General features: G+C 38.5%; 2 protein-coding genes across 13 annotated transcripts in view; both read left to right on the top strand.

Moving 5' to 3' along the window:
* Lar (tyrosine-protein phosphatase Lar) overlaps positions 1-19,822 on the top strand; it is a 424,567-nt gene that overhangs the window by 290,637 nt on the left and 114,108 nt on the right. For all 11 annotated transcript variants that reach the window (XM_069052710.1, XM_069052716.1, XM_069052732.1 and 8 more), the window contains one exon: positions 15,928-16,016. In XM_069052710.1, coding sequence (XP_068908811.1) covers positions 15,932-16,016 — 85 coding nt within the window. In that variant the 5' untranslated portion in view covers positions 15,928-15,931. The remainder of the gene's footprint in view (positions 1-15,927; positions 16,017-19,822) is intronic.
* LOC138134937 (uncharacterized) lies at positions 5,839-12,272 on the top strand. Of its 2 annotated transcripts, XM_069053542.1 has the most exons (7): positions 5,839-7,558; positions 7,690-8,141; positions 8,209-8,465; positions 8,586-8,782; positions 8,931-9,087; positions 9,147-9,286; positions 9,339-12,272. In XM_069053542.1, the coding sequence occupies exons 1-7, from the start codon at positions 7,406-7,408 to the stop codon at positions 9,681-9,683; spliced, it is 1,701 nt and encodes a 566-aa protein (XP_068909643.1). In that variant the 5' UTR covers positions 5,839-7,405; the 3' UTR covers positions 9,684-12,272. The 2 variants fall into 2 exon arrangements, with proteins under 2 accessions (XP_068909643.1, XP_068909652.1); XM_069053551.1 differs by lacking the exon at positions 5,839-7,558 and having other exon boundaries at positions 7,677-8,141.

Below are 19,822 nucleotides of genomic sequence, written 5' to 3'. Positions count from 1 at the left end.
ACTGGTGTTCAAAAGAAAAGGTTTAAAATCGCTTGAACTAGACAATTAAGAAAAGTTACCAAGAGCTGAGTGGCGAAATCACAACGTGTATTTTTCGTCATGACCCTCAACAACAGAAATGTGTTCGACTTGCAGAAATTTTTTGACTACAAACTGGATAATCTTTAACGTCTTCGACAAAATGATCAGACATGTCGGCTAAGTAAAGTTCGACCCTCGCTCATTTTCCGATCTACTAATTCGAGAACCGTTTGAATGGAAGACTGGTGACCCTCGAGGAGTCTTTTCGGAGGGAGATTAGTCGCTTTGATGGGAGCGGAGCGGGTTAGATCCCGAGGTCGGGCACGCCTCGAGCTCGCCCAGACTTCATTCAAATCCGCCTCAATCGAGTCGGATGAGCCGTCCTGATTGACCTAACGACGTTCGACATTGTCGTCGGCAACATTTCCAGAATTATCATAAGCGAATTCCTGGCGTTCTTGTTATCCACCAGGTAATATTTGAGGGAAAAGTCCCCATCGGCCATATTTTATCGATGAATACTCACCCTGCGACAAGCTCCGGCCCAATAGGTGCCGGCTATATTTCATTTTCGCTTATTGAGAGTTACGATCAATGAACCATAATGCACATAACCTAAATCGATTTCCTGTGTATATCTTGGAACTTCTTGAATATGTCGAGGGAGAGACGCCGGGATTCCGGCCAGATGTGCGAATTGTGGATTAATCATCCGAAACGAGTGTCCTGAAAGGGGCACCAGATTAGTGAGGTCGGGGTTGTCCGGCTGGACCTCGAACAATTGAAAATCATTTATGAGATATCCGACAGCATCCCGACCGTATAAATCTTAAATAATTGATGTAATCTCGTGACGGGGCGGAGGTCCTCGGTGCCGACGACAATGACATCAAAGACGTGTTTGACGGTCGTCGAATCGACGAGACCCGATGGCCAAACCTGTCCCGGATCCACCCCCGATCAATATTTGCCATATAGATTACCGAAAAGATGCGTTTCGCACTCCTGCTCCTCGCTCCATCGACGAGGTGCAGACAATTCAATTTTCGAGTGTCACTTTTAATTTTCGCCCGAGTAAATTATAGAGCGCGCGGAGACAGAGCTTATTTCGTCCTTTATATTGTCCGGATAAAAATTAAGTTCTTAGTTCTGTCGGCATTGTTCGGCGAAAATGGAATTAGCGAGAGGTCGAAGCCAAATAATTAGCTTTGACATTTGAATTGTGATAATGCTGAGCCTTTACAAGTGCTTTTCCAGATGAAACAATTCGAAATGTTAATTACAAGATCTGTCTGTTTCATAATTGCGACAAATGTCAACCGGAAAACCGCCATGAAATCCCATTCAGAAGGACGGACTCTTTGTAGTGCTCGCTTCGAAAAGGATCACGTCAGCTCGGCATAATTGCGGAGTTTTGAGAAAGCAAATGGAGCTCGCTGCATCAGAAACGGCGTTGTTTTGGCGGCGAAAGTGTTGCCGAACGTAATAACGAATTCTTAGCGACAGTTGTTTTATGGAAAACTGATTCCTTTGTGATCTTTTGAGAATTTGAGACGCACAGAATCTCAATCTTGTCGCATATAAAAGTACAGCGATTGGTACTAAAATGTGTTACTAAAAGTAGTCAGAAATGGAAGTGATTGAGAGTAGCAGGAAGAAGAACACTCTAATCTTCAGATTGCATCAAAGAGCAACTGCAACTTCCCGAAGGATATGGAAAGGTGTGGAGAAAATTATAATGAAGAAGTTGAAAGGAGCGATCAGCGAAAGAGCAAGAAGCAGTCTACGTGAGACTTCTTCATCGTTTGGTAGACGAAACGTACTTCAATCTCTGACGATCGTAGAAAGAATAACTTCTAAAGGCAACATATTTGAAGAAAAAAAAACTCTTTTACGTGGAACAAAACTCAGTTTTGGCAAAAAAATAGCATGGAAATGGTGGCGAAGGGAACAGGATAACTCTTACACAAAAAAAAAAAGAAAAAAAAATGTGTTCTGGTGGTCCAGATGGGTTCTCTTACCGTTTAGATGTTTCAACAAGAGAAGGAATATTTGACACCGATATGAAAGTTTTCACACAAGTGGAAATTGTAGTGAGATGCAAAATGTGTTGAAGGAGAACGCTTCGTCTCTCAGAAAGAGGACTCCACTAATGCAGTTCGAAGTGTCGAGACAGTTTTTGTTTCAAGCATTGCTAATCAAAGGTTCTGCAGTGATAATAAACTTTAAAAGAGGAGCGTTGCTAAACCTTATTTGCCAAAATATATACCCACGTTGAATAGAATAGGTTCCTGCGAGACTCCTTGCGGTACACTCATCGACGCTTGGAATTAAAACTTTGCAGACGTGTACCTCTCCAAAGCTTTACATAATGCCATGACTGCATTCAACGTCCGCCTTATTTTTCGTTGCCGCATCCGGAATTATGGTATTTTCCGGAGGGCGGGCGTGTTCATTTCGAGGGTCGGTGGTCAGTTTCGCCGGGGATTTCTTGACGTTCTCGCTTGTAATACCCCGGAATGGAACGGTGACGTTTCCAATTAAAAAAGATTCCGTCCAGATTAAAACAAATGGAGACGTCCGAGCGGGCGTGCGGTCCGACCGAGGGCGGTGATCTTTCGTGATGAGACGGCGTCGGTGCGCTTTATCCACCTGGGCGCACCAGCTCTGTCTAAATTTGCATGGCGTTCCGTAAATACCTTTATCGGAGCACTCCTGGGGGCCCTTTGTGCGTCTGTGTTGTTGGCTCGCTCGGCCGCGACTTCTAACGGCAATTTAATTGTTCAAGTGCCCGACCATCGTAATTATATTCGATTGTAATGGTCGGGGGTGGGGGCGGTTTCTATTTATTGGACGAGCGATGTCGGGAATTCACCACTCTGTTTGCGTTAGATACACAGGGAGAGAGTAGCGGAAGGAATTCTCATTTTGCACATGAGCACATTTTCTCATTCGGTGGTATTTATTCCGTGTAGAACAATCGGCCGAAAAACAACCCCTTCCCGGGCGGGATCGACGTCCACAGGTGCGAATCCATCAAGACGGATGTTTCTATTAAAGGATCGCTTTCGCAAACATAATTAATCCGGCAAGTTCGGCTCTATACACGACGAAATGAAGGTAATTTGTCAAAGGGGCGGCCGCCTTCGTGAACCCCCCAGATTGCATTGTATTAATTCGAGCTCAGCCGAGGTTTCATTTCGGATGCATCGCAAATGCGTTCGCCACGGCTCTGTTGCACGTTTTGCCGCTTTCGATTTAAATAATTTCCCTGGAACAATGATCGTCGGTGTGCGCCAGGTTCTGCTTGTCCATCGATTTTCGCCGGATTTAATTAAAGATTCAATATTTGTCCGGTGTCTGTGACGGTTTTATTGTTTCGTCCGGCGGAACGCACCCGGAAAATCGACATTGTTCCCGTTCCGGCTTTGATCTTTTAACATTTGTCGTTTGCAGCGCCGGAATTATCGGAGGCACTCGAATCAAATGCTTTTTTTCAAATTAACTGCCAAAACTAACTGCGACCGGGTGGGTCAAGGACTACCGAAGCCAGACGGGCGCGAACAGATCGTTATCCTTCAGCTCTTTTGTACCCATAAATAGATCTCGGGTTTTACGACATTTGCACTCTGGAACTTGTGCAAAGCTGTTTCGTTTACTCTTCACGCTGCCCCAAAACAACGTGGTCATTGAAGGAACGTTAAGGTGAACGTCCGCTCACCACCTAGCGTAAGAATCTGAAAAAGATGGGAAAAAGAGTGCACTTGTATTGTTTGAACGGGAAGGGTGAGTGGTGGGTCATTTTTATTTCAGGAAAATATTGGAACTCACGAAGTATGTATAATCGGCACCTGTGTCGCAAACGAAGGTGATCTCATTCAATCTCGCGTGGGTGACTCCACGATTCACAAAAACTCTCCAAGCTTTTCCGAACAAGGGTGGAGCTATCGATAGTCAATTATTATTGATTACAAGAATAACAGGCGGTAGTGCAAGAGTGCAAAATTTAATTTTTGTAGCGCGGAGTTAATGTTGATTTGATGTAAATTGAACAATAAATCTGTTAATCTTTCGATGGCAATAATTTTTTGATGGTTCGGAAACAAGAGAATCGGTCGGTGCAGTATTAACTTTTTGTGGAGCTGTCAGCGTCAGTGTCAATATTGCACGTGGAACATTCATAATATATAAAGGACGTACAACAGCACTGAATCAATCCAATTAATTCTTTATCGGATGATTGGGACCGTCTGGCGGTGACAATTTCGTGTTGCAACGAAAGCTGCATCCACCGTTGGAACGTTTTGCAAACGTCTTAGCACTTGTTCTGCATTTAACGCTTGCAATTTGCAAGATAATGGGAACTAGCCATTAACCTTTTAGCGTGCGGCGGTTACAACACCGAACCTACGAAATTTAATATTTACAAAAACATTTCGGCTAACGGTAATGGAGCCTGTAAATATAAACGAATGCGTCTAGTTGCGCCGTTACGGAAAAAATTAAATGTCTCAATGCAAACATTTTTTTATTAAACACATTCGCAAATATTAGTTTAAAACGCATCAAACATGATGGAACAAATTAAAAATGGATTTTCATAAAGCTCGAGGGGTTATGGTCGTTTCACTGTGCGAATTAAAATATTAAAAAAGATCGTGCGCGGGAAAATAAACAATAACACGGATATTGACCGGATCACGGTTTTTAATGTGCTTTTGATGCGTCTCTCTGCCATTTTCGCCATCATTGAAACTAATTTGGACGGTCGCGTTCTCGTCCTGCGAAGACGCAGGACCCGCTCCTGGCGCAAATCGAGTGCACTTCTTACGTCGCGACCATTTAAATTATCCGGAAGGACTGGCAATTAACGGAACCGTCGTTCGGTAGTTTGGATAATGAACTGTTGTTTTGTTGCATCTAATTAATGGGGAATTTAGATTGATTTTTTTTTCACTTTGGCGATGCGAAGTTTGTTCATTACGAGGCGGTTTGGCGTCCGCAACAACCGCCTCGTGGAATCGAACCGATCGGCTTCCGATTGGCCATTATCCGATGAGCTGCAACAATGCGAACTTGCTGTGGCGTTTTAAATAAATCACGTGACGACCGGATTCGCGTCAAACTATCTTTAACTAGCAAACTTGGAACGAATCGACTTTAGATAATTGGACGGGACCGACGTTATGGAATTTTTTCCAGTTCTTTCCTCCGGTTCTGCGTAGGTCCTGACGAAGCGAATCAAAGATCAGCTAGAAATGGTGAAGATTTTTTTTTCCATTCTATTCTAATACCGTACGAACACGACTATTATGCATTAGCAAAATTGATAAATAAAGTTGACTTGCGACAGTCGTACTTGTTGTCATGGTAACGGCGCAAGAAAGAAAGATGACGCATATTGGTAATTAATGTGTAGGACAAAGATAGTTACACATTTGCGCTGCACCACCTATTTGCGACCATGACTTGAAAGCGGGCCCTGAGCTTTTAAGACCTTTAGAGTAATCTCACTGCAGACAAACCAGGAATCTTACTTATCCGGCACTCACCTAAAATGGAGGCACCAAAAAATTATACATACTACATAAATGTAACTATGTATTTTGTTTTTTTTTTTTAGTTTTCCTTTAATAAATTTAGTAATAATAACAATTCAGATGGTTTTACCACCTGAAACCATTAATTATCGTTCGTTCAGTGAAGTTAAGCAACACCGGACTCGGTTGATATTTGGATGGGTGGCCGCCGAGTAAAGCGCGTTCCGTTGCGTCTTCATCGCTTCATTACTTCATTGAAATTGACATGGTGGTACACACAGAAAAATTTTCTGCTTTACGTTAATAAACATTCCTGTTTTTACTTGTGGTGTATGATTTAGTTGCACACACATCCATTTGTTACTCTATATTAAGAAAATTTACACGGAACACAGCTTTACTCCTTAGAAGAAATGAGAAAAAATTACGACAATTTCCTGCAACCAAACCATTTATTTGCAATATCGTTATTATACACAACTAATACTTCCTTGTGTGAAGAAAATCAAAAAGATTTGTTTGAATGCTGTAAGACATTTGTTTGCGTTTAATAACATTTTTTTATGGGAATGAGCTGAGGAATGATTTTGTTTCAAACAAATCAAAAAGGATATAAATGAAAGAACAATTTAGTTACCATTATTAAATTTTATTCATAAGAATAGAATTACGTTCTTCCGATATCGGGTATCGACGAACGTGCTTTTGTAGTAAATTTTTGTAAGGATGACAATGCATTTAACATATTGGCATTTCGACTGTGCCAACGTCTAATGTGTGTGTGTTCTTGTGAATTGTGGAATTTAGTAAAAATAATCAAAATGGAAAAGCAATATTGGGACCTAGCTAGATTCCTTATTGAAAAGTGTAACCTAGAACATTTGGTGCAAGTCTTCACAGGTGAGTACCTACTTTTACCTATTATTGCGCAACATTACATATCGAACCCTGCAGCAGGATTGTTTCTAAGGCAGTACTAAATTAAAATAGAATAAATCACAAAGGCTAATGGATTTTAGTATTTTTATCATATTTTCACGTTTTTAGCTTTAGTAATGGGCAGCAGCTTGTAACCACCTGATCCTGATAGAGTTATCACTTATCAGTTCTCACCCATCCCGTTCCTACAGATGAATTTCATATTTTTGTTCCTCGCTCTAAGTCTGTGCACTATGGCGTTCGCGCCACAGAAGTTATCTAAAAATGTAGGTTCAGGGTGTAATTTGGCGCGCATTGTTGATATTAATTTCTGAGGACTAAGTTATCCAATTTTTATAATGGTCATTGCATGTTCAAAAGTTTTTGAAATTTTTTAAGAATAAATAAACAAAATATCTAATTGTTCCATAATGTCACTAAACTGGGTAATTTCCACACTCTTTTAAAACATGGTTAACCCCAAGCTAAGCATGTGAGATTTTATTTTATTAGAGTTAATTTCTGCCAAAAATTAAATATCCACTTGGTTACTTCCACTAATTGTCGCAAACTTTTTGAAATAACTGGGTCCATTATTGAGTAATCTTACCATACATAAATAAGTATTAATTACACACATTACCTCATTCTAAATTTCTAAATTTATGAATTAAAAAAATACTGGATTGAATAATCAATTCTCCTTCTTTATCTCATCAATAATATTCTATAAAATTTTGATGGTTATTGTATATTAGTGAGTCTATTTGCACAGTTGTTACTTTCAATATAAAGAACTAATCATTCTCTCTTTATCTATCCTTATGCACTTTCTGTGTGAATGTTCTGTATATAGGAACTAAGTAAATGTGAAAATATGTAGATACCTCGTAGCATTATTAATGAAAAATTTATTATTATAAAAAATGTTCATTGTAGAAAACCAAATTACTCTAGAGGAGTTGGAACAACTAACACGAAATGATGAATTATTTTCGACAATTGTACCGTCAATAGGTGAACGATTAAGAATAAAGAGACATTGGCATCATAATATACATAATGCACAACCGTTACATGTAAGCTTATTTCGTTTAATTTTTTTGGTTTAAATGAGTATACTTATTATGCTTACTATTTTTGTGTGTTTATCTTTCTTGTGAATCACATGATCACGTGCACCATAGAATAATACGTTCCTGTTCAACAGGGCGATTATCAGCGACCGTCAGAGGATACACCTGACATTACAGATTCAGAAGTTTCCACCATCACCATACCATCAACATCAAATTTATCTGCAAACAGTTACGAGTATGTCAATGACAGATTGAACGCTGAAATAGAATTTGACAACGATACCGAAAATGTTCAATCGGCAACAAATCAACCTCTCCCGAACACAATATTGAATGCTGAGATATTAATACTAGAAAGTAATAATGAACATGAACAATCAGATCAACCTCTCCCTAAAAAAATGAAGCTTGGAGATAATACTTTCCATCAGTGCATGGTGGATTTTGACCTAAAGAAATTACTTGCTAAAACTGTTACTGGCCAAGCCATAATGGCGTCATACAATGACAGAGGGTTGAGTCCTAAGTGCCAAGGGTATTTAACGAACATAGTCATCTGTAACTTTTTTGATATCGATATAAAGTTAGTACTTATAATTACGTAAGTGGTAAACAGTGGGTGTGTTACAATGATTATTTTTCTCCACCAGCGTCCGCCTCACGAATGACATATTGTCACAAGTCGCCAATGCGATAGTGGATTTATTTCCAAAAGAATGCAAAGAAGTGTACTTTTCTGCTCCAGTTCCTAAAAGGTACTCCAAAACCAATACAGCTGGCATAGCAAGAGGTAAACTGGTAGACAAAAATCGAAACATGTTACAATTTTTAAGAAAATGCAAAATGCTATCCAAAAAGGATACCTCTGAAGACGATAATGGAGGAAGTGGAGATGAATCTCATGTTGGTATGTAGACCTATGCATATTAGGTACCCCCATTTCCGCGTGGGGAAGGGGCTTATACCATAATGAGTGGAAATGGGGTAACATTATCTAGGTATATTTATAAAACGAATTACATTGTAGATTTGGATGATGTAATGAGAAGCGCAGATTGGCTCAAAAACAATTGCGAGCCATTTGAAAGTGTTTTAGCGCACTGGAAAAAATCATTCCAACTAAGAAAAAAGTTTTCTTCTCCTAACTCCAATAACGACCCCATTACGATATCATCGATTTATGACGACTGGCCTATTTTAAAATTATCCACGGGATATTTACTGGTAATGCTTTAAATTATAAAATAACTGGTAGGGAACCCATTATTTCACAAGTTTGCGCAACAAAACCTAACGTTGAAATTTTTTAAACGAATAATTATGGGGCACCCCTGCACACGTTTTCATAATTAGGTTCCCTTGTTTTTTTCAGATAGAAAGTGATTTCGAAGAACTATATAAAGACAAAGTTTGCATGCTTTTCGAACATTGGCCATCAACATTTGAAAGCGTGTTAGAAGTATCAAAAAACAAGAAGCCGACCAACGGCATACTGTTTGAATTGCTGAATGGCGGAAAGCTTAAAAAGGGTAATTCATAATTATCTTGGCGCGTTCTATATAAATAAAGTGCGATATGATTTCTGTAGATTCCGAAGATGTCATTAAGTTTTTAGTGTTGTTCGAAACAGTTTCGAACAATGCTAGCAAAGTGGTAAAGAAAGGAGGAAAAACTTATTGGAAACCTACGGTGGCAGAATCTCAGGAGGGTTTCATTCTTCACGTTAAGGTATATCATTCTGTTTATATTGAAACAAGTATATTAGTAATAGCAATTGCAGGCTCCAAGTAACATTCACGATGCCATTGAGGCGAAAAGGACTAAAATGGCCAGCTTTGGGATGACCGTCCAACCATACATCATCATCGTCGGCCCAACATTTTACGACATCCAGACTGTTCATCTCTACATCCATGACACTTTATATACAGTGCCAACTCTGCTGAAAGCCGTTGACGTATGTTTCAAGTCTTTTATAGTTTTTGACTTACAATATCCGTTGGAGGCTGAACATATATGGTTTCTTATCCAGTGGATCATTTACGATATTCATTTAAAAAGTGATAAAAAACTGCCCCAGATCTTCCAACTCCACAATCAAATTAAAAATCAAAAATCAGTATAGGATCACAATGTTACGTTGCACTTTATGTCGAAAAACCTTTTTGAAATGCAATATTTTTATTTTTCATCTGAAAGTACAACATCCTTTGCAGCAAAATTATTTATGTGGTTATCAATATTGTTTACGTAAATTTTCCAATGTATTCAGTTTGAAGAAACATATGAACAGCAGTAATCATTTGGTTGTAGCCTCAAACCATATTAAGACAAGGAACGTTTGCGTGGACAGTGACTTAAGTAATCGAAGTAATGTATCTCAAAATGACAAAGATGATAATGCTGCCATTTCTGATTTTGATGAAATAAACACTAAAGATATACCAGTTCAACTTACAGACACAGATCTGACTCGATGTCTCTTAAAATTTATTGGATCCTTATATTGTAATCCCTCCATAACAAGAAATCTTGTCCAGGAGATAATCTCGCATAGTTCTGAATTAATTGATGACATACTAAACTATATTAAGATTGAGTTAACAAAAGCCTTGGATTCCAACCTTCATGGAATAATACAGCCGATATTTAACTTCAGTGTATTTGAAAACTTTAAAACAGAATATAAACGTTTTAAATACATGGAATCTGAAAAATACCTAATACAGCCAAAGTCTGTTGTTATTGGTGAAATGCCGGACAGTCGTAGAAATCCGGAAAATACAATTATCATGAGCTCAAGAAAATGTGAGGCGCAAGTAATTCCTATGCGAAAATGCTTAAAAAAATTTTTGGAACTTCCTGGCGTTTTTACCGTCATTCAATCATTTATTGTCAGTGAATCAAATAAGGATCAGGAATTGTCTAGCATTTTTTGTGGGAGCTTGTGGAAAAATCTACAACACACTTTTGGTGAAAAAATTGTTTTGCCGATTTTACTGTACTATGACGATTTTGAATCGAATAATCCTTTAGGTTCTAAAGCTGGTATACATAAAATAGGTGCCTTATACTATACAATTGCTGGCATTCCACCTTCTTTTTCTTCAACGTTAAATAATATTTTTCTTTGTCAATTAATGTACAGCTCTGATAGGTCAATGTTTGGAAATAGAAAGGCATTTAATTCATTACTTGAGGAATTACAGTTTCTAGAATCGAATGGTGTTACTTTACAACTTCCAGAAGGTAATTTGCGAGTTTACTTTTGTTTGTTTGCTGTATTAGGAGATAATCTGGGACTTAACTCTTTGCTCGGATTTACTGAATCTTTTAGCAGCCATTATTTTTGTCGTAAATGTCGAAGCAGCAAAGCTGAAACTCAGGTGGCCATTTTTGAAAATTATTCCACTTTGAGGAATCAACAAAATTATAAGCTTGACGTCGTTAACAAAGAATTTGGGGTTCAAGGTTCCTGTATTTTTAACAGTTTAAAAAACTATCACAATGTTGAAAATATCACATTTGACTTAATGCATGACATTTATGAGGGTATTTGTAGATATGATATGGCGAAAATTATAAAACAACTTATATCAAAAAAATATATCTCACTAAATTGCTTAAATCACCGATTGAAATACTTCCAATATAACAGCAATGTTGACATAGGCAATCCTATACCAGCCATTTCTGACCATCATCTAACTAAGGGTTGTTTAATAATGTCGGCTTCAGAAATGGCTGCTCTTGTAACTTACTTTGGAATAATAATAGGTGACAAAATACCAGAAGGAGACGAACATTGGAGGCTATATTTGTTGTTATATGATATAGTCGACATAATTACGAGTCCTGCAATTACAACTTCTAATTTGAGCCTTTTAAAATGTTTAATTGCCGAGCATAACAGTCTTTATCAAGAATTATTCCAAGAAGGCTTGAAACCCAAGTATCATTTTTTAGTTCACTATCCTTCAACTATGCTATGTGTTGGTCCTCTAAAACATCTATCGTCCATTCGTTATGAGGCTATGCATAAATTGTCGAAAGTTAATGCCCACATTGTTAACTCTAGAATAAATTTGCCATATACGTTATCACTAAAGTTACAATTGCGATTGGCATATAGACTTTTGAGTAATAAGGGAATCGAAAATTCGTTTGAAACTGGCAAATTCCTTGGTACTTTACAGAATTATAACTTAAACGATGCATTTCCTACAGACTGCATCAGTGACTTGTATGTAGTTAGTTGGGCTAAAATTAATGGAATATTCTATAAGATCGGTTATGCTTTTCACGATAAAACAAATGACGTAAGTGAACCAATTTTTGGTGTAATTCGAAATGTTGTCACAGACTGGAGCGGTAGCGTTTACATTGTTTATGACAGTTGTGTCACTGTGGGTTTTAACAGTCACATGGCAGCATTTGAAATCGAGATTTCAACTAAACAAAATAGAAAAAGAATTATAAAACTTAATCCACAACATTTAATTATTCCTCGATCCATTCATATAGGAATTGATGGAACACATATGATTGCAAAAATTATTCAGTAAAGGTTTTTCGGCAATTTTATAAGCTTTTCCGTTCGTAATTTAGTTAAGTAGTCTAGTTAGAATAGTTAGTTAAGTAGTTTAGTTAGAACTGCAATGTTACCATGTATACATAAACCAGTTCGTAAGTATTTCTTAAATAAAAAAATATTTGCAAAATATATTTTTTTAATTTCCAAATATGTACCTACATACCACCTATAGATAAAATATGTAAATTTCAGGAATAAACAATAAATTTGCCATTAATAAATCCTTCACAACTAACAGCCGATAATTAATTTTTCAGAAGACTATTTTGATACTCTGAAATAAACAACTATAGAACGTTCTATCCACACATTTTGCTGCAACTGTAAAGCTAGAGTACATGCTAATAAACTTGCAGTTTCTAGAAATAAATTGTAACTTCTTATAAATAAAGAAGGTAAGAAAATTAAAATATACATTTGTTGTGCGCAGTAAAGCCAACTGGAGGCTAATAAAACTATCGAAATTTGTTCGCAATGTTTTAATTCTCACAAACAAATTTAAGTGACTCCAAATAAGCAAAACTCCAAATTTGTAATTAAGCGTTTGTGGTCAATAGCAAACGTAATGCAATTAAATGGTTTAGTTCCTATAAATAAAAGTTTAATTCGCCGCCGGTAAAGAAATCATTTATTGATGAATAATTAATTTTATTTATTTGAAATAAACTGTTCTCTGTGTGTAGTTAAATCCGGCCTCGAAGCCTTGTCCCCTCTTTATAGCAATAACAATCCGTAGTTCTCTAGCTCCGTGGATGTTTTTTTTTTGGTTTGCAGACGTTTCAAAAGTAGGAGTAAAGTCGACGTCGTCAGATTTCTGTGCACTTTTTGAACAGTTGTAAAGTGGGGCGGGAGACGGCGTGGCCTCTGGGGTGGATCTGCGCGACCTTCGCGCCGCCTGTCGCGGGGAAAGTCTGTTAATTATGGGGTGTTGTATGGCAGATGAGCTTATTGTATGCGTTGATTGTTGTGTACCAGATTGGAAAATTAACTCCACTTGGACGGTTGAAGCTGCGACGAACTCCTTAGCACCGGGCCGAATCGGTCGGCGGGGTGTAATTTGATCACGTCGAGGGTGGGCAGGTCGTGAATTAATTCCATAATAACTCGGCTATATTGTAAGTTTCACTACCGCTAATGGAATTCGGTAGGTGTTGTCGGATGATAGTAAATGGATGAACTGGGTACGACCTAACCGCAATGTTTCCATTTTATTCCGGCGGCCGTGATTACATCCGACCGTGACGTCGTTGCACACCTTCGATCGAAAATGGGCCGGGGGTTCGATTTAATAATTAATCGGGCCGCGCCGGGTCCGAAGTGATTTGAATGGCAAATTTTTTTTTTTGCTTTATTTTTTTATTCGACGCCCCCGTGCGATTTTTCACGCCGCGCTGCAAATTTCACAAGTTTACGTTCAGCGGTTGACGCGATAATCTGGTGGTTGTAAATTATGGACGGCGCATTTTTACAGTTTCCATCAAAATTACCTTATCAGAAAGAATTGGAAAAATTTACGTGTGAATGAAAACCAGTCAGTAAAAGACAGTGAGCGAAAGTGAAGTGAACGAAAGAGAAACCTTCACCCACTAAAAAAACCTATGGATACTGACTCACTTTCTAGGAAGGGATCGAACAAAATTCTGTTTTTTATGCCTAAAGAAACCAGACCATCCCGAGTTGTGACTGAATTGGTCCCACTAAACTACACCTTGGTCTTAGGGTTCCAATGTATTTCCATACTGGTTCCTTGTTTTATTCTCATTTACTGTCAAGTGAGAACCATAACCTTAGGTATTACTGTTTATCATCGAGTCCCAAATTTTGAGTGGGTTGGTGCAGAACCTGAGGTGATGGCAAGAAACCCAAATAAATATGAAGGGAGAGTGGTCTTGGGAAAACTGTTTCGTGGTCAAGTTTTCATTCAAGAGACCAATCGTTTTTCCAAAATTTTCATTTCTTTTTGTATTGCTGTGATCGATTTCAGCCTTTCACACGTGTCTAATAGATATTTTCCAGTCACACTAAAAATAAATCTAAACTCTTATTATTCACAATTTCTTTTTAATCTACTCATTTTGGTTATTGATGATGTATGTATCAGTAGAGCCTAGTGTTTTTTTTAGAACGATCATTTATTCATGTTGGTCATTTATCAGCCTTGTTCCAATCATTTTTACATTCTCAATTGAACGGTGCTTTTCAGTGTTATTTTAGTGTCCTAGGCGACACAGTTCCAATAATATTGTCGAGCGAATGGTTTTGTTCTCAAATAAAGCAGCTCTATATAAATTGTTGTTTTTTTGAGTGTTGCATTTTTTGCTTAAAGGTAAAATATCGCATATTATAAGTGATTTATCGAATGGAAAGTACTTTGCAACTTTCCTTATAATTCCTTTGTAATAATCGGTCGAAGAAAGTTAAAGTTTCGGCAACAAAGAACTTGCATCAGAAGAGATGAATACTTCATCGCTCCGTAATTACTTTATTTCCAGCAGCTTTAATAGATTCTGAAAAACTTTGACATGATACGGTTTTAATTATTAGTTATGAAATTGGTCGTCTAGAAGTTTTCTTTTGATTCGACGATGCGGTAGTTCGGATTGTTCGACAAACCTGGCAATTCGGCGCCCGAAATATTTCTATTCATCCCTCCTCGGAAATAATTTCGTTAGAAACTCACGCCAGGGAAAACGTCAAAGATAGGTGATGGCTTCATCGCGACGGGAAAAAGCCGTCGTTGAGTTTGAAACAACTGTCGATAAACGCACAAATAAAGCGAAATAATTAATGACTCCCCCACGAAAGAATGGTGTCTCGAGTTTGACGTGCCCGGCAAAAAAAACATCCCTAATTTGGAGGCGGCTCACGTGACGGCAATGCGTTAGCGTGGCGCCATTAAATAAGTTATGAATTGAAAAGTTCGAATTGTGTGTGTGTGTGCGAGGGGGTGATCAATTGTCGTGCAAAATGGGGTAGTTTTCGACGGGCCGTTCGAGGGCAATCGTCAACTCGTTCCGAGAAGATCAGACGATATAATCGAAAACCAATCTAGTTTCGGGGTGGCTAATGGCAGGCACTCGAGATGGTAATCTCTGCATCTGCATGTATAAGACGCGGGCCGGCGCGGCGAACGTGCGCCGCGGCGTCGCCGACGCCTGGCGTCCAGGTCTCCCGCACGCGTCAGTAGTGGCCACGCTACCGGCGCCAAAAGCACGCACCCTCTCCGGCAGCCGCCGTACCGAACACGTGGCAGTGGTACCAAAGAATGGTTCGGGTTCTTCCTTAAGTCCTTGAGAGGTGCGCGGTTCTCGTCCTCCAACATCGATGGTGTGGCCGGTGCGCGAAGGGCCCGTGAAAGATGAGGACCTCCTCGAATCGCGCTAGCTTCATCTCGAATCACAGGAAGAAAGTTAGAGTTTGCGGTTGGCCATGACGGCCGGAATAAGAATCGTCGGGTCGTATCAATATTTCATCGCTAGTTCAATTTTATGAGTGTTGTAAAGTCGACGTTTATATTCATAGGATGTCGTAGTGCTGCAATTCGGTGTTTTTTCGACGCACTTCCGAACGTTTTGATCGACGACGCATTATTGTTGTAATTTCCCTGTTCGCCGGGGGTGGGTCGTGACGCTCCCTCAAGTCCAACTGTGATTCTCCGTAGTTGATTTTGTGTGTTTTTTTAAAAGTGTACCTGTGATACGATTACCGCTCCTCCAACAAGGATACCAAACAAGGGTTTGCTATATCTGTCTTTTCTTTCTCGTTCCATATCTAGGTAGATGATGACGCTCCCCGCGTTGTTAACTGGGGCTCCGGTCTTGGCCATCATCGTCCTCGCAACCGCAGGCCAAGTCCTCTCCAACGGTGAGTACCACCTCTCTTTCGATCGGCACCATCGCATGCCGACCATCCGTAAAGATGCGAATGCACTCAAGACCTAACCGGCAGACTTCACCATCGACTCCGGCGGCAACTCCGGAGCCGCCGTACATCACAAATAAATATTAGAAAACTTCCGCGATAATCAAACCGCCCCGCACGGTTTGTTTTCAAACTACCTTTTGTTGTGTGTGCTCTCGCGAGCTTTTATCGGCAACGATTTGTCCGTGATGATAAAAGCTCCCCGAGAAAAAACACACCTAGTTTAATATCTGCAACGATATTTCCACAAACACACGAGAGAATGCGAAAATCCGGAATAAATTCGACTGGAGAGCGTATTCTGAATTTCATAATGTCGTCGGGAGCTTTAAGCTCCTCCACGGCGAGATTATATTTGCCGGAGTCCTTTTCGGCGTCGCCGGTTGGTTTTTCGGCGGGCGGGCGGGCGACAAAATATCGCCCATACCTAACCACCCTATTATTTATTTCGGCAATTTAACTTCATCGCAATTTACGATTCCACGGCGCCCGGTCTGATAATTTAATTCTTTCGGGGGACGTTCGGCGACGGCTTTTTTCTTTCGGCCTCGTTCGTCCCACGCCCCTCGGCCTACAAGAAAAATCACACCAGTAACGCGATTGCCGGGGAAATTTTCTCGTCTTGGATGTCTGACGTAAATCAGACCGCGAGAGAGAAAAAAAGAAACAAAAAATCGACGGGATTATGGAATTTGTCGCGGCGAACGCGCCAAATTAAACGGGAATCAAAAATCAGAATCGGGCCTTTTTGCGATGGTTTCGATTTTTTACGCTGAACGCGAAAATAAACGAGTCGTCAGTCAATCTTTTTGCCATTCGGTTTATGAAAGCTCCGTCAGGTGAATTCTCGATTTGGAAAATTCACCGAATGTATCGAGAAAGTACGCTGAATGACAACCACTGTTCGTGTCTCTATCCTTTTGTGATGATGCTTTCGAACGGTCATTAGCGGGACCTGAAAACGCAACAACAGTATTCTATGACATACTACAGTGTTGCTTTGTGATCTACTCGCTCAAGTGATTGCCGATCAAATAATATTGTGTGAACTATACCTACAATATTTTTCCAATTACAGTCTCTAGAGCTTTTTCCATCAACGATTTCTACATAAATCAAAAATTTTAAATAAGGAAGCTTTATAATCTAAGTGCAAGAAGAGTGAACGGCCATTAATATTCCATAGAATTCAAGTCTAGTCTTCTCTGTTGCCTGAATACTGTTTCAATTTTAATTGAATCCTTTTAAAGGATTTGAAAATGCAACCCTGACAGTTGTACTTACATATTTCAGAAGGCTATTAAAACGATATTGAGTGCCGATTTTTCTAGATTAAAAAAATAAAAAGTATGTAGGTAGAACAACGGACCTCTTTTTAGAAATTCTATCAATATTCTATAAATTTCAGGTCTAGGCAAGTGTATCTAACACAGAACTGCAATCTTTCTGTGCTAATTGGCTTTAACTTTTCAAAATTACGATTTGTTGATTCACAAGAAAATACTCTTTCCAAAAATATTAAATTTGACCCCCCTGTACCATTTAAAAAAAAATAAAGTTACCCTTGCATCTTCAAAACAAATGATGTTAGAAAATTGAAAAAATCTCAGAATTTAAACACACTAACTGTGTCAAATTTCAACGAGCTCTGCTAAAACGTTCTGAAAATATTTAGCTGTATCCATACTTTTTAGCGACCCTGTATAATACAGAAAGTATTAAGCGTAAAGGAATTTGTCAAGAACAACTAGACATTAATTCAGTTCAAACGCCATCAAATGTTTTTTTTTTTTTAAATAAGTACAGTTAATTTCAAAATTATCGAGTACACCTCAAAAATCAAGAAGTCGATTTATTACAGTGTTTTCCACATGTAAAGATGCCTTTTTGAAATTTGAGCGTCATAGGTTAGGTAAGTTTGACAACATAAAATGTCGCTGATATTTTAGAACACCATAATAGTGTGTATTTTATCCTCTGCACGGTGCTCTTAGCGATGTTATAATACGGGCTACCCTCCGGATCGACCACCCTTCTTCTAATTTGGAAAGAATGAGCACTTTCGCGTTTTCAGTTAGATCAGGCATTTTGTTTGTCAAAACTGACATTGATCATTGACAAAAAATGTAAGTGCATTTTACACTGTAGAAAATTAGGTGTACTCTATAATTTTGAAATTAACTGTACATACATTAAATTGTCATTTTTCCTTGTTTTTTTTTTTTTTTTCTTTGGCAACAGTGACATGGTTTTATGATATGATTAATGTTTGAAAGTGCAACTTCAATTTTTATATCTCTAATAGATTGACTTTAATTTTTTTTAATTGTAAATCACTTCAGCCGATTTATATTAGTAAACTACAACCATAGAATTTTTGCAATAATTTAGCGAAAAGTAAAAATGTGTAATACGTATATTGAAATACATTACTGCCAAGGAACCGTACATTCTTCAACGAACGTATAATGATAGATTGATAGCTAATATTCAAAAGGATGAAAATTCCAACACGAGCCGTAGGCGAGTGGTGGAATCGTCTGAGTGAATAATAGCCATTATACACGACTATACATTCTCCAGGATTATACCAAGAAAAACCAATCTTTGAAAATTGAATTTAATTTAACTTTTAATATTTGACAATTAAAATTGTGCCTCGTTCAGCGGTTGCTACAAAATGTGGAATTGATATCATTCTTTCATGGAATATCGAACAAGAATGCATTCATTCTTTAATAGTCGTGGAGAAGTATACAGGGTGCGTCGTAAAAAACGCCGCAAGCTATATCTCCGTTATTTGTGGCTCGATTTAAATAGAACAAAAACTGGAAGAAATCATTTTAAAAACACTATTAGCACAACATAGATTTTTTTTTTCAAAAAGTCATTCAAGGTCACATGAGAGTCAACTTTGTTTTTTCAAATAGCTGAGTGTAGCAGCTCTCTGTTGAGGTGTTAACGGAATTCTCCGATAAGCGCCATAAGCATGTAGTCCAGAAGAGTTTTTCTGCGATAGATGGTACTTATTGAGGTCTTGGGTCGTAATGCTCTTCTCCACTCCATACCCACAGATGCTGTTGATTGAACTTTGTCCCTGGTAGTCATGTATTGAAGACGCCGGTCTTCGCAATTTGTTGTAATTGACATCCAGTTCTTTGAAAATGTTGACAGAGACCTTCCTCAGACCATGGACGGCAAATTCTTAATGGTGTGAATGATGGATACCCAAACGTCTACCAATTTCTCTAAAGGAAAACCCACATTCTCTTATGCCAATTATTCCGCTCCTTTGAAACTCGGACATTTGTTGAAATTTGTTACGTCTTCGTACAGTAAGCACTTTGGAAATTAGCAAACATACGACAGAAGCAAAAAAGGTTGTTACAACAACCACAGTCTCTTTGAAAATTGAGATTTTGTTGTAAGAATTTGACGCTAAAAAGTCGTGGTAACTACAAGAGAGGGCGACTCTTAGCCCTGTATAATTCATCATTTACAACGTGACTGTATATGAGTATTTTACTAAAATTTTAGCTTTGCATCTTACTTCCTAATGGGTGGTGCAATAATTTTGAAAGTGAGTATAATTTATGTAAGTAGTACAAACTGGAAATTCTCAATATTGACAAGAACTTCAAATAATATTTAAAATATCTCAGTACCGGAACAGCCAAGAAGTCTTCAATGTCCATTAATATTCTATCAAACTTTGGGCTTCTCCATTGTCAGTCTCTCGATACATTTCA

This window comes from Tenebrio molitor, chromosome 1, assembly GCF_963966145.1.
Source record: "Tenebrio molitor chromosome 1, icTenMoli1.1, whole genome shotgun sequence".
NCBI classification, from domain to species: domain Eukaryota; kingdom Metazoa; phylum Arthropoda; class Insecta; order Coleoptera; family Tenebrionidae; genus Tenebrio; species Tenebrio molitor.
The sequence above is the reverse complement of the archived record's forward strand: the minus strand, read 5'-3'. Positions and strand labels throughout refer to the sequence as shown.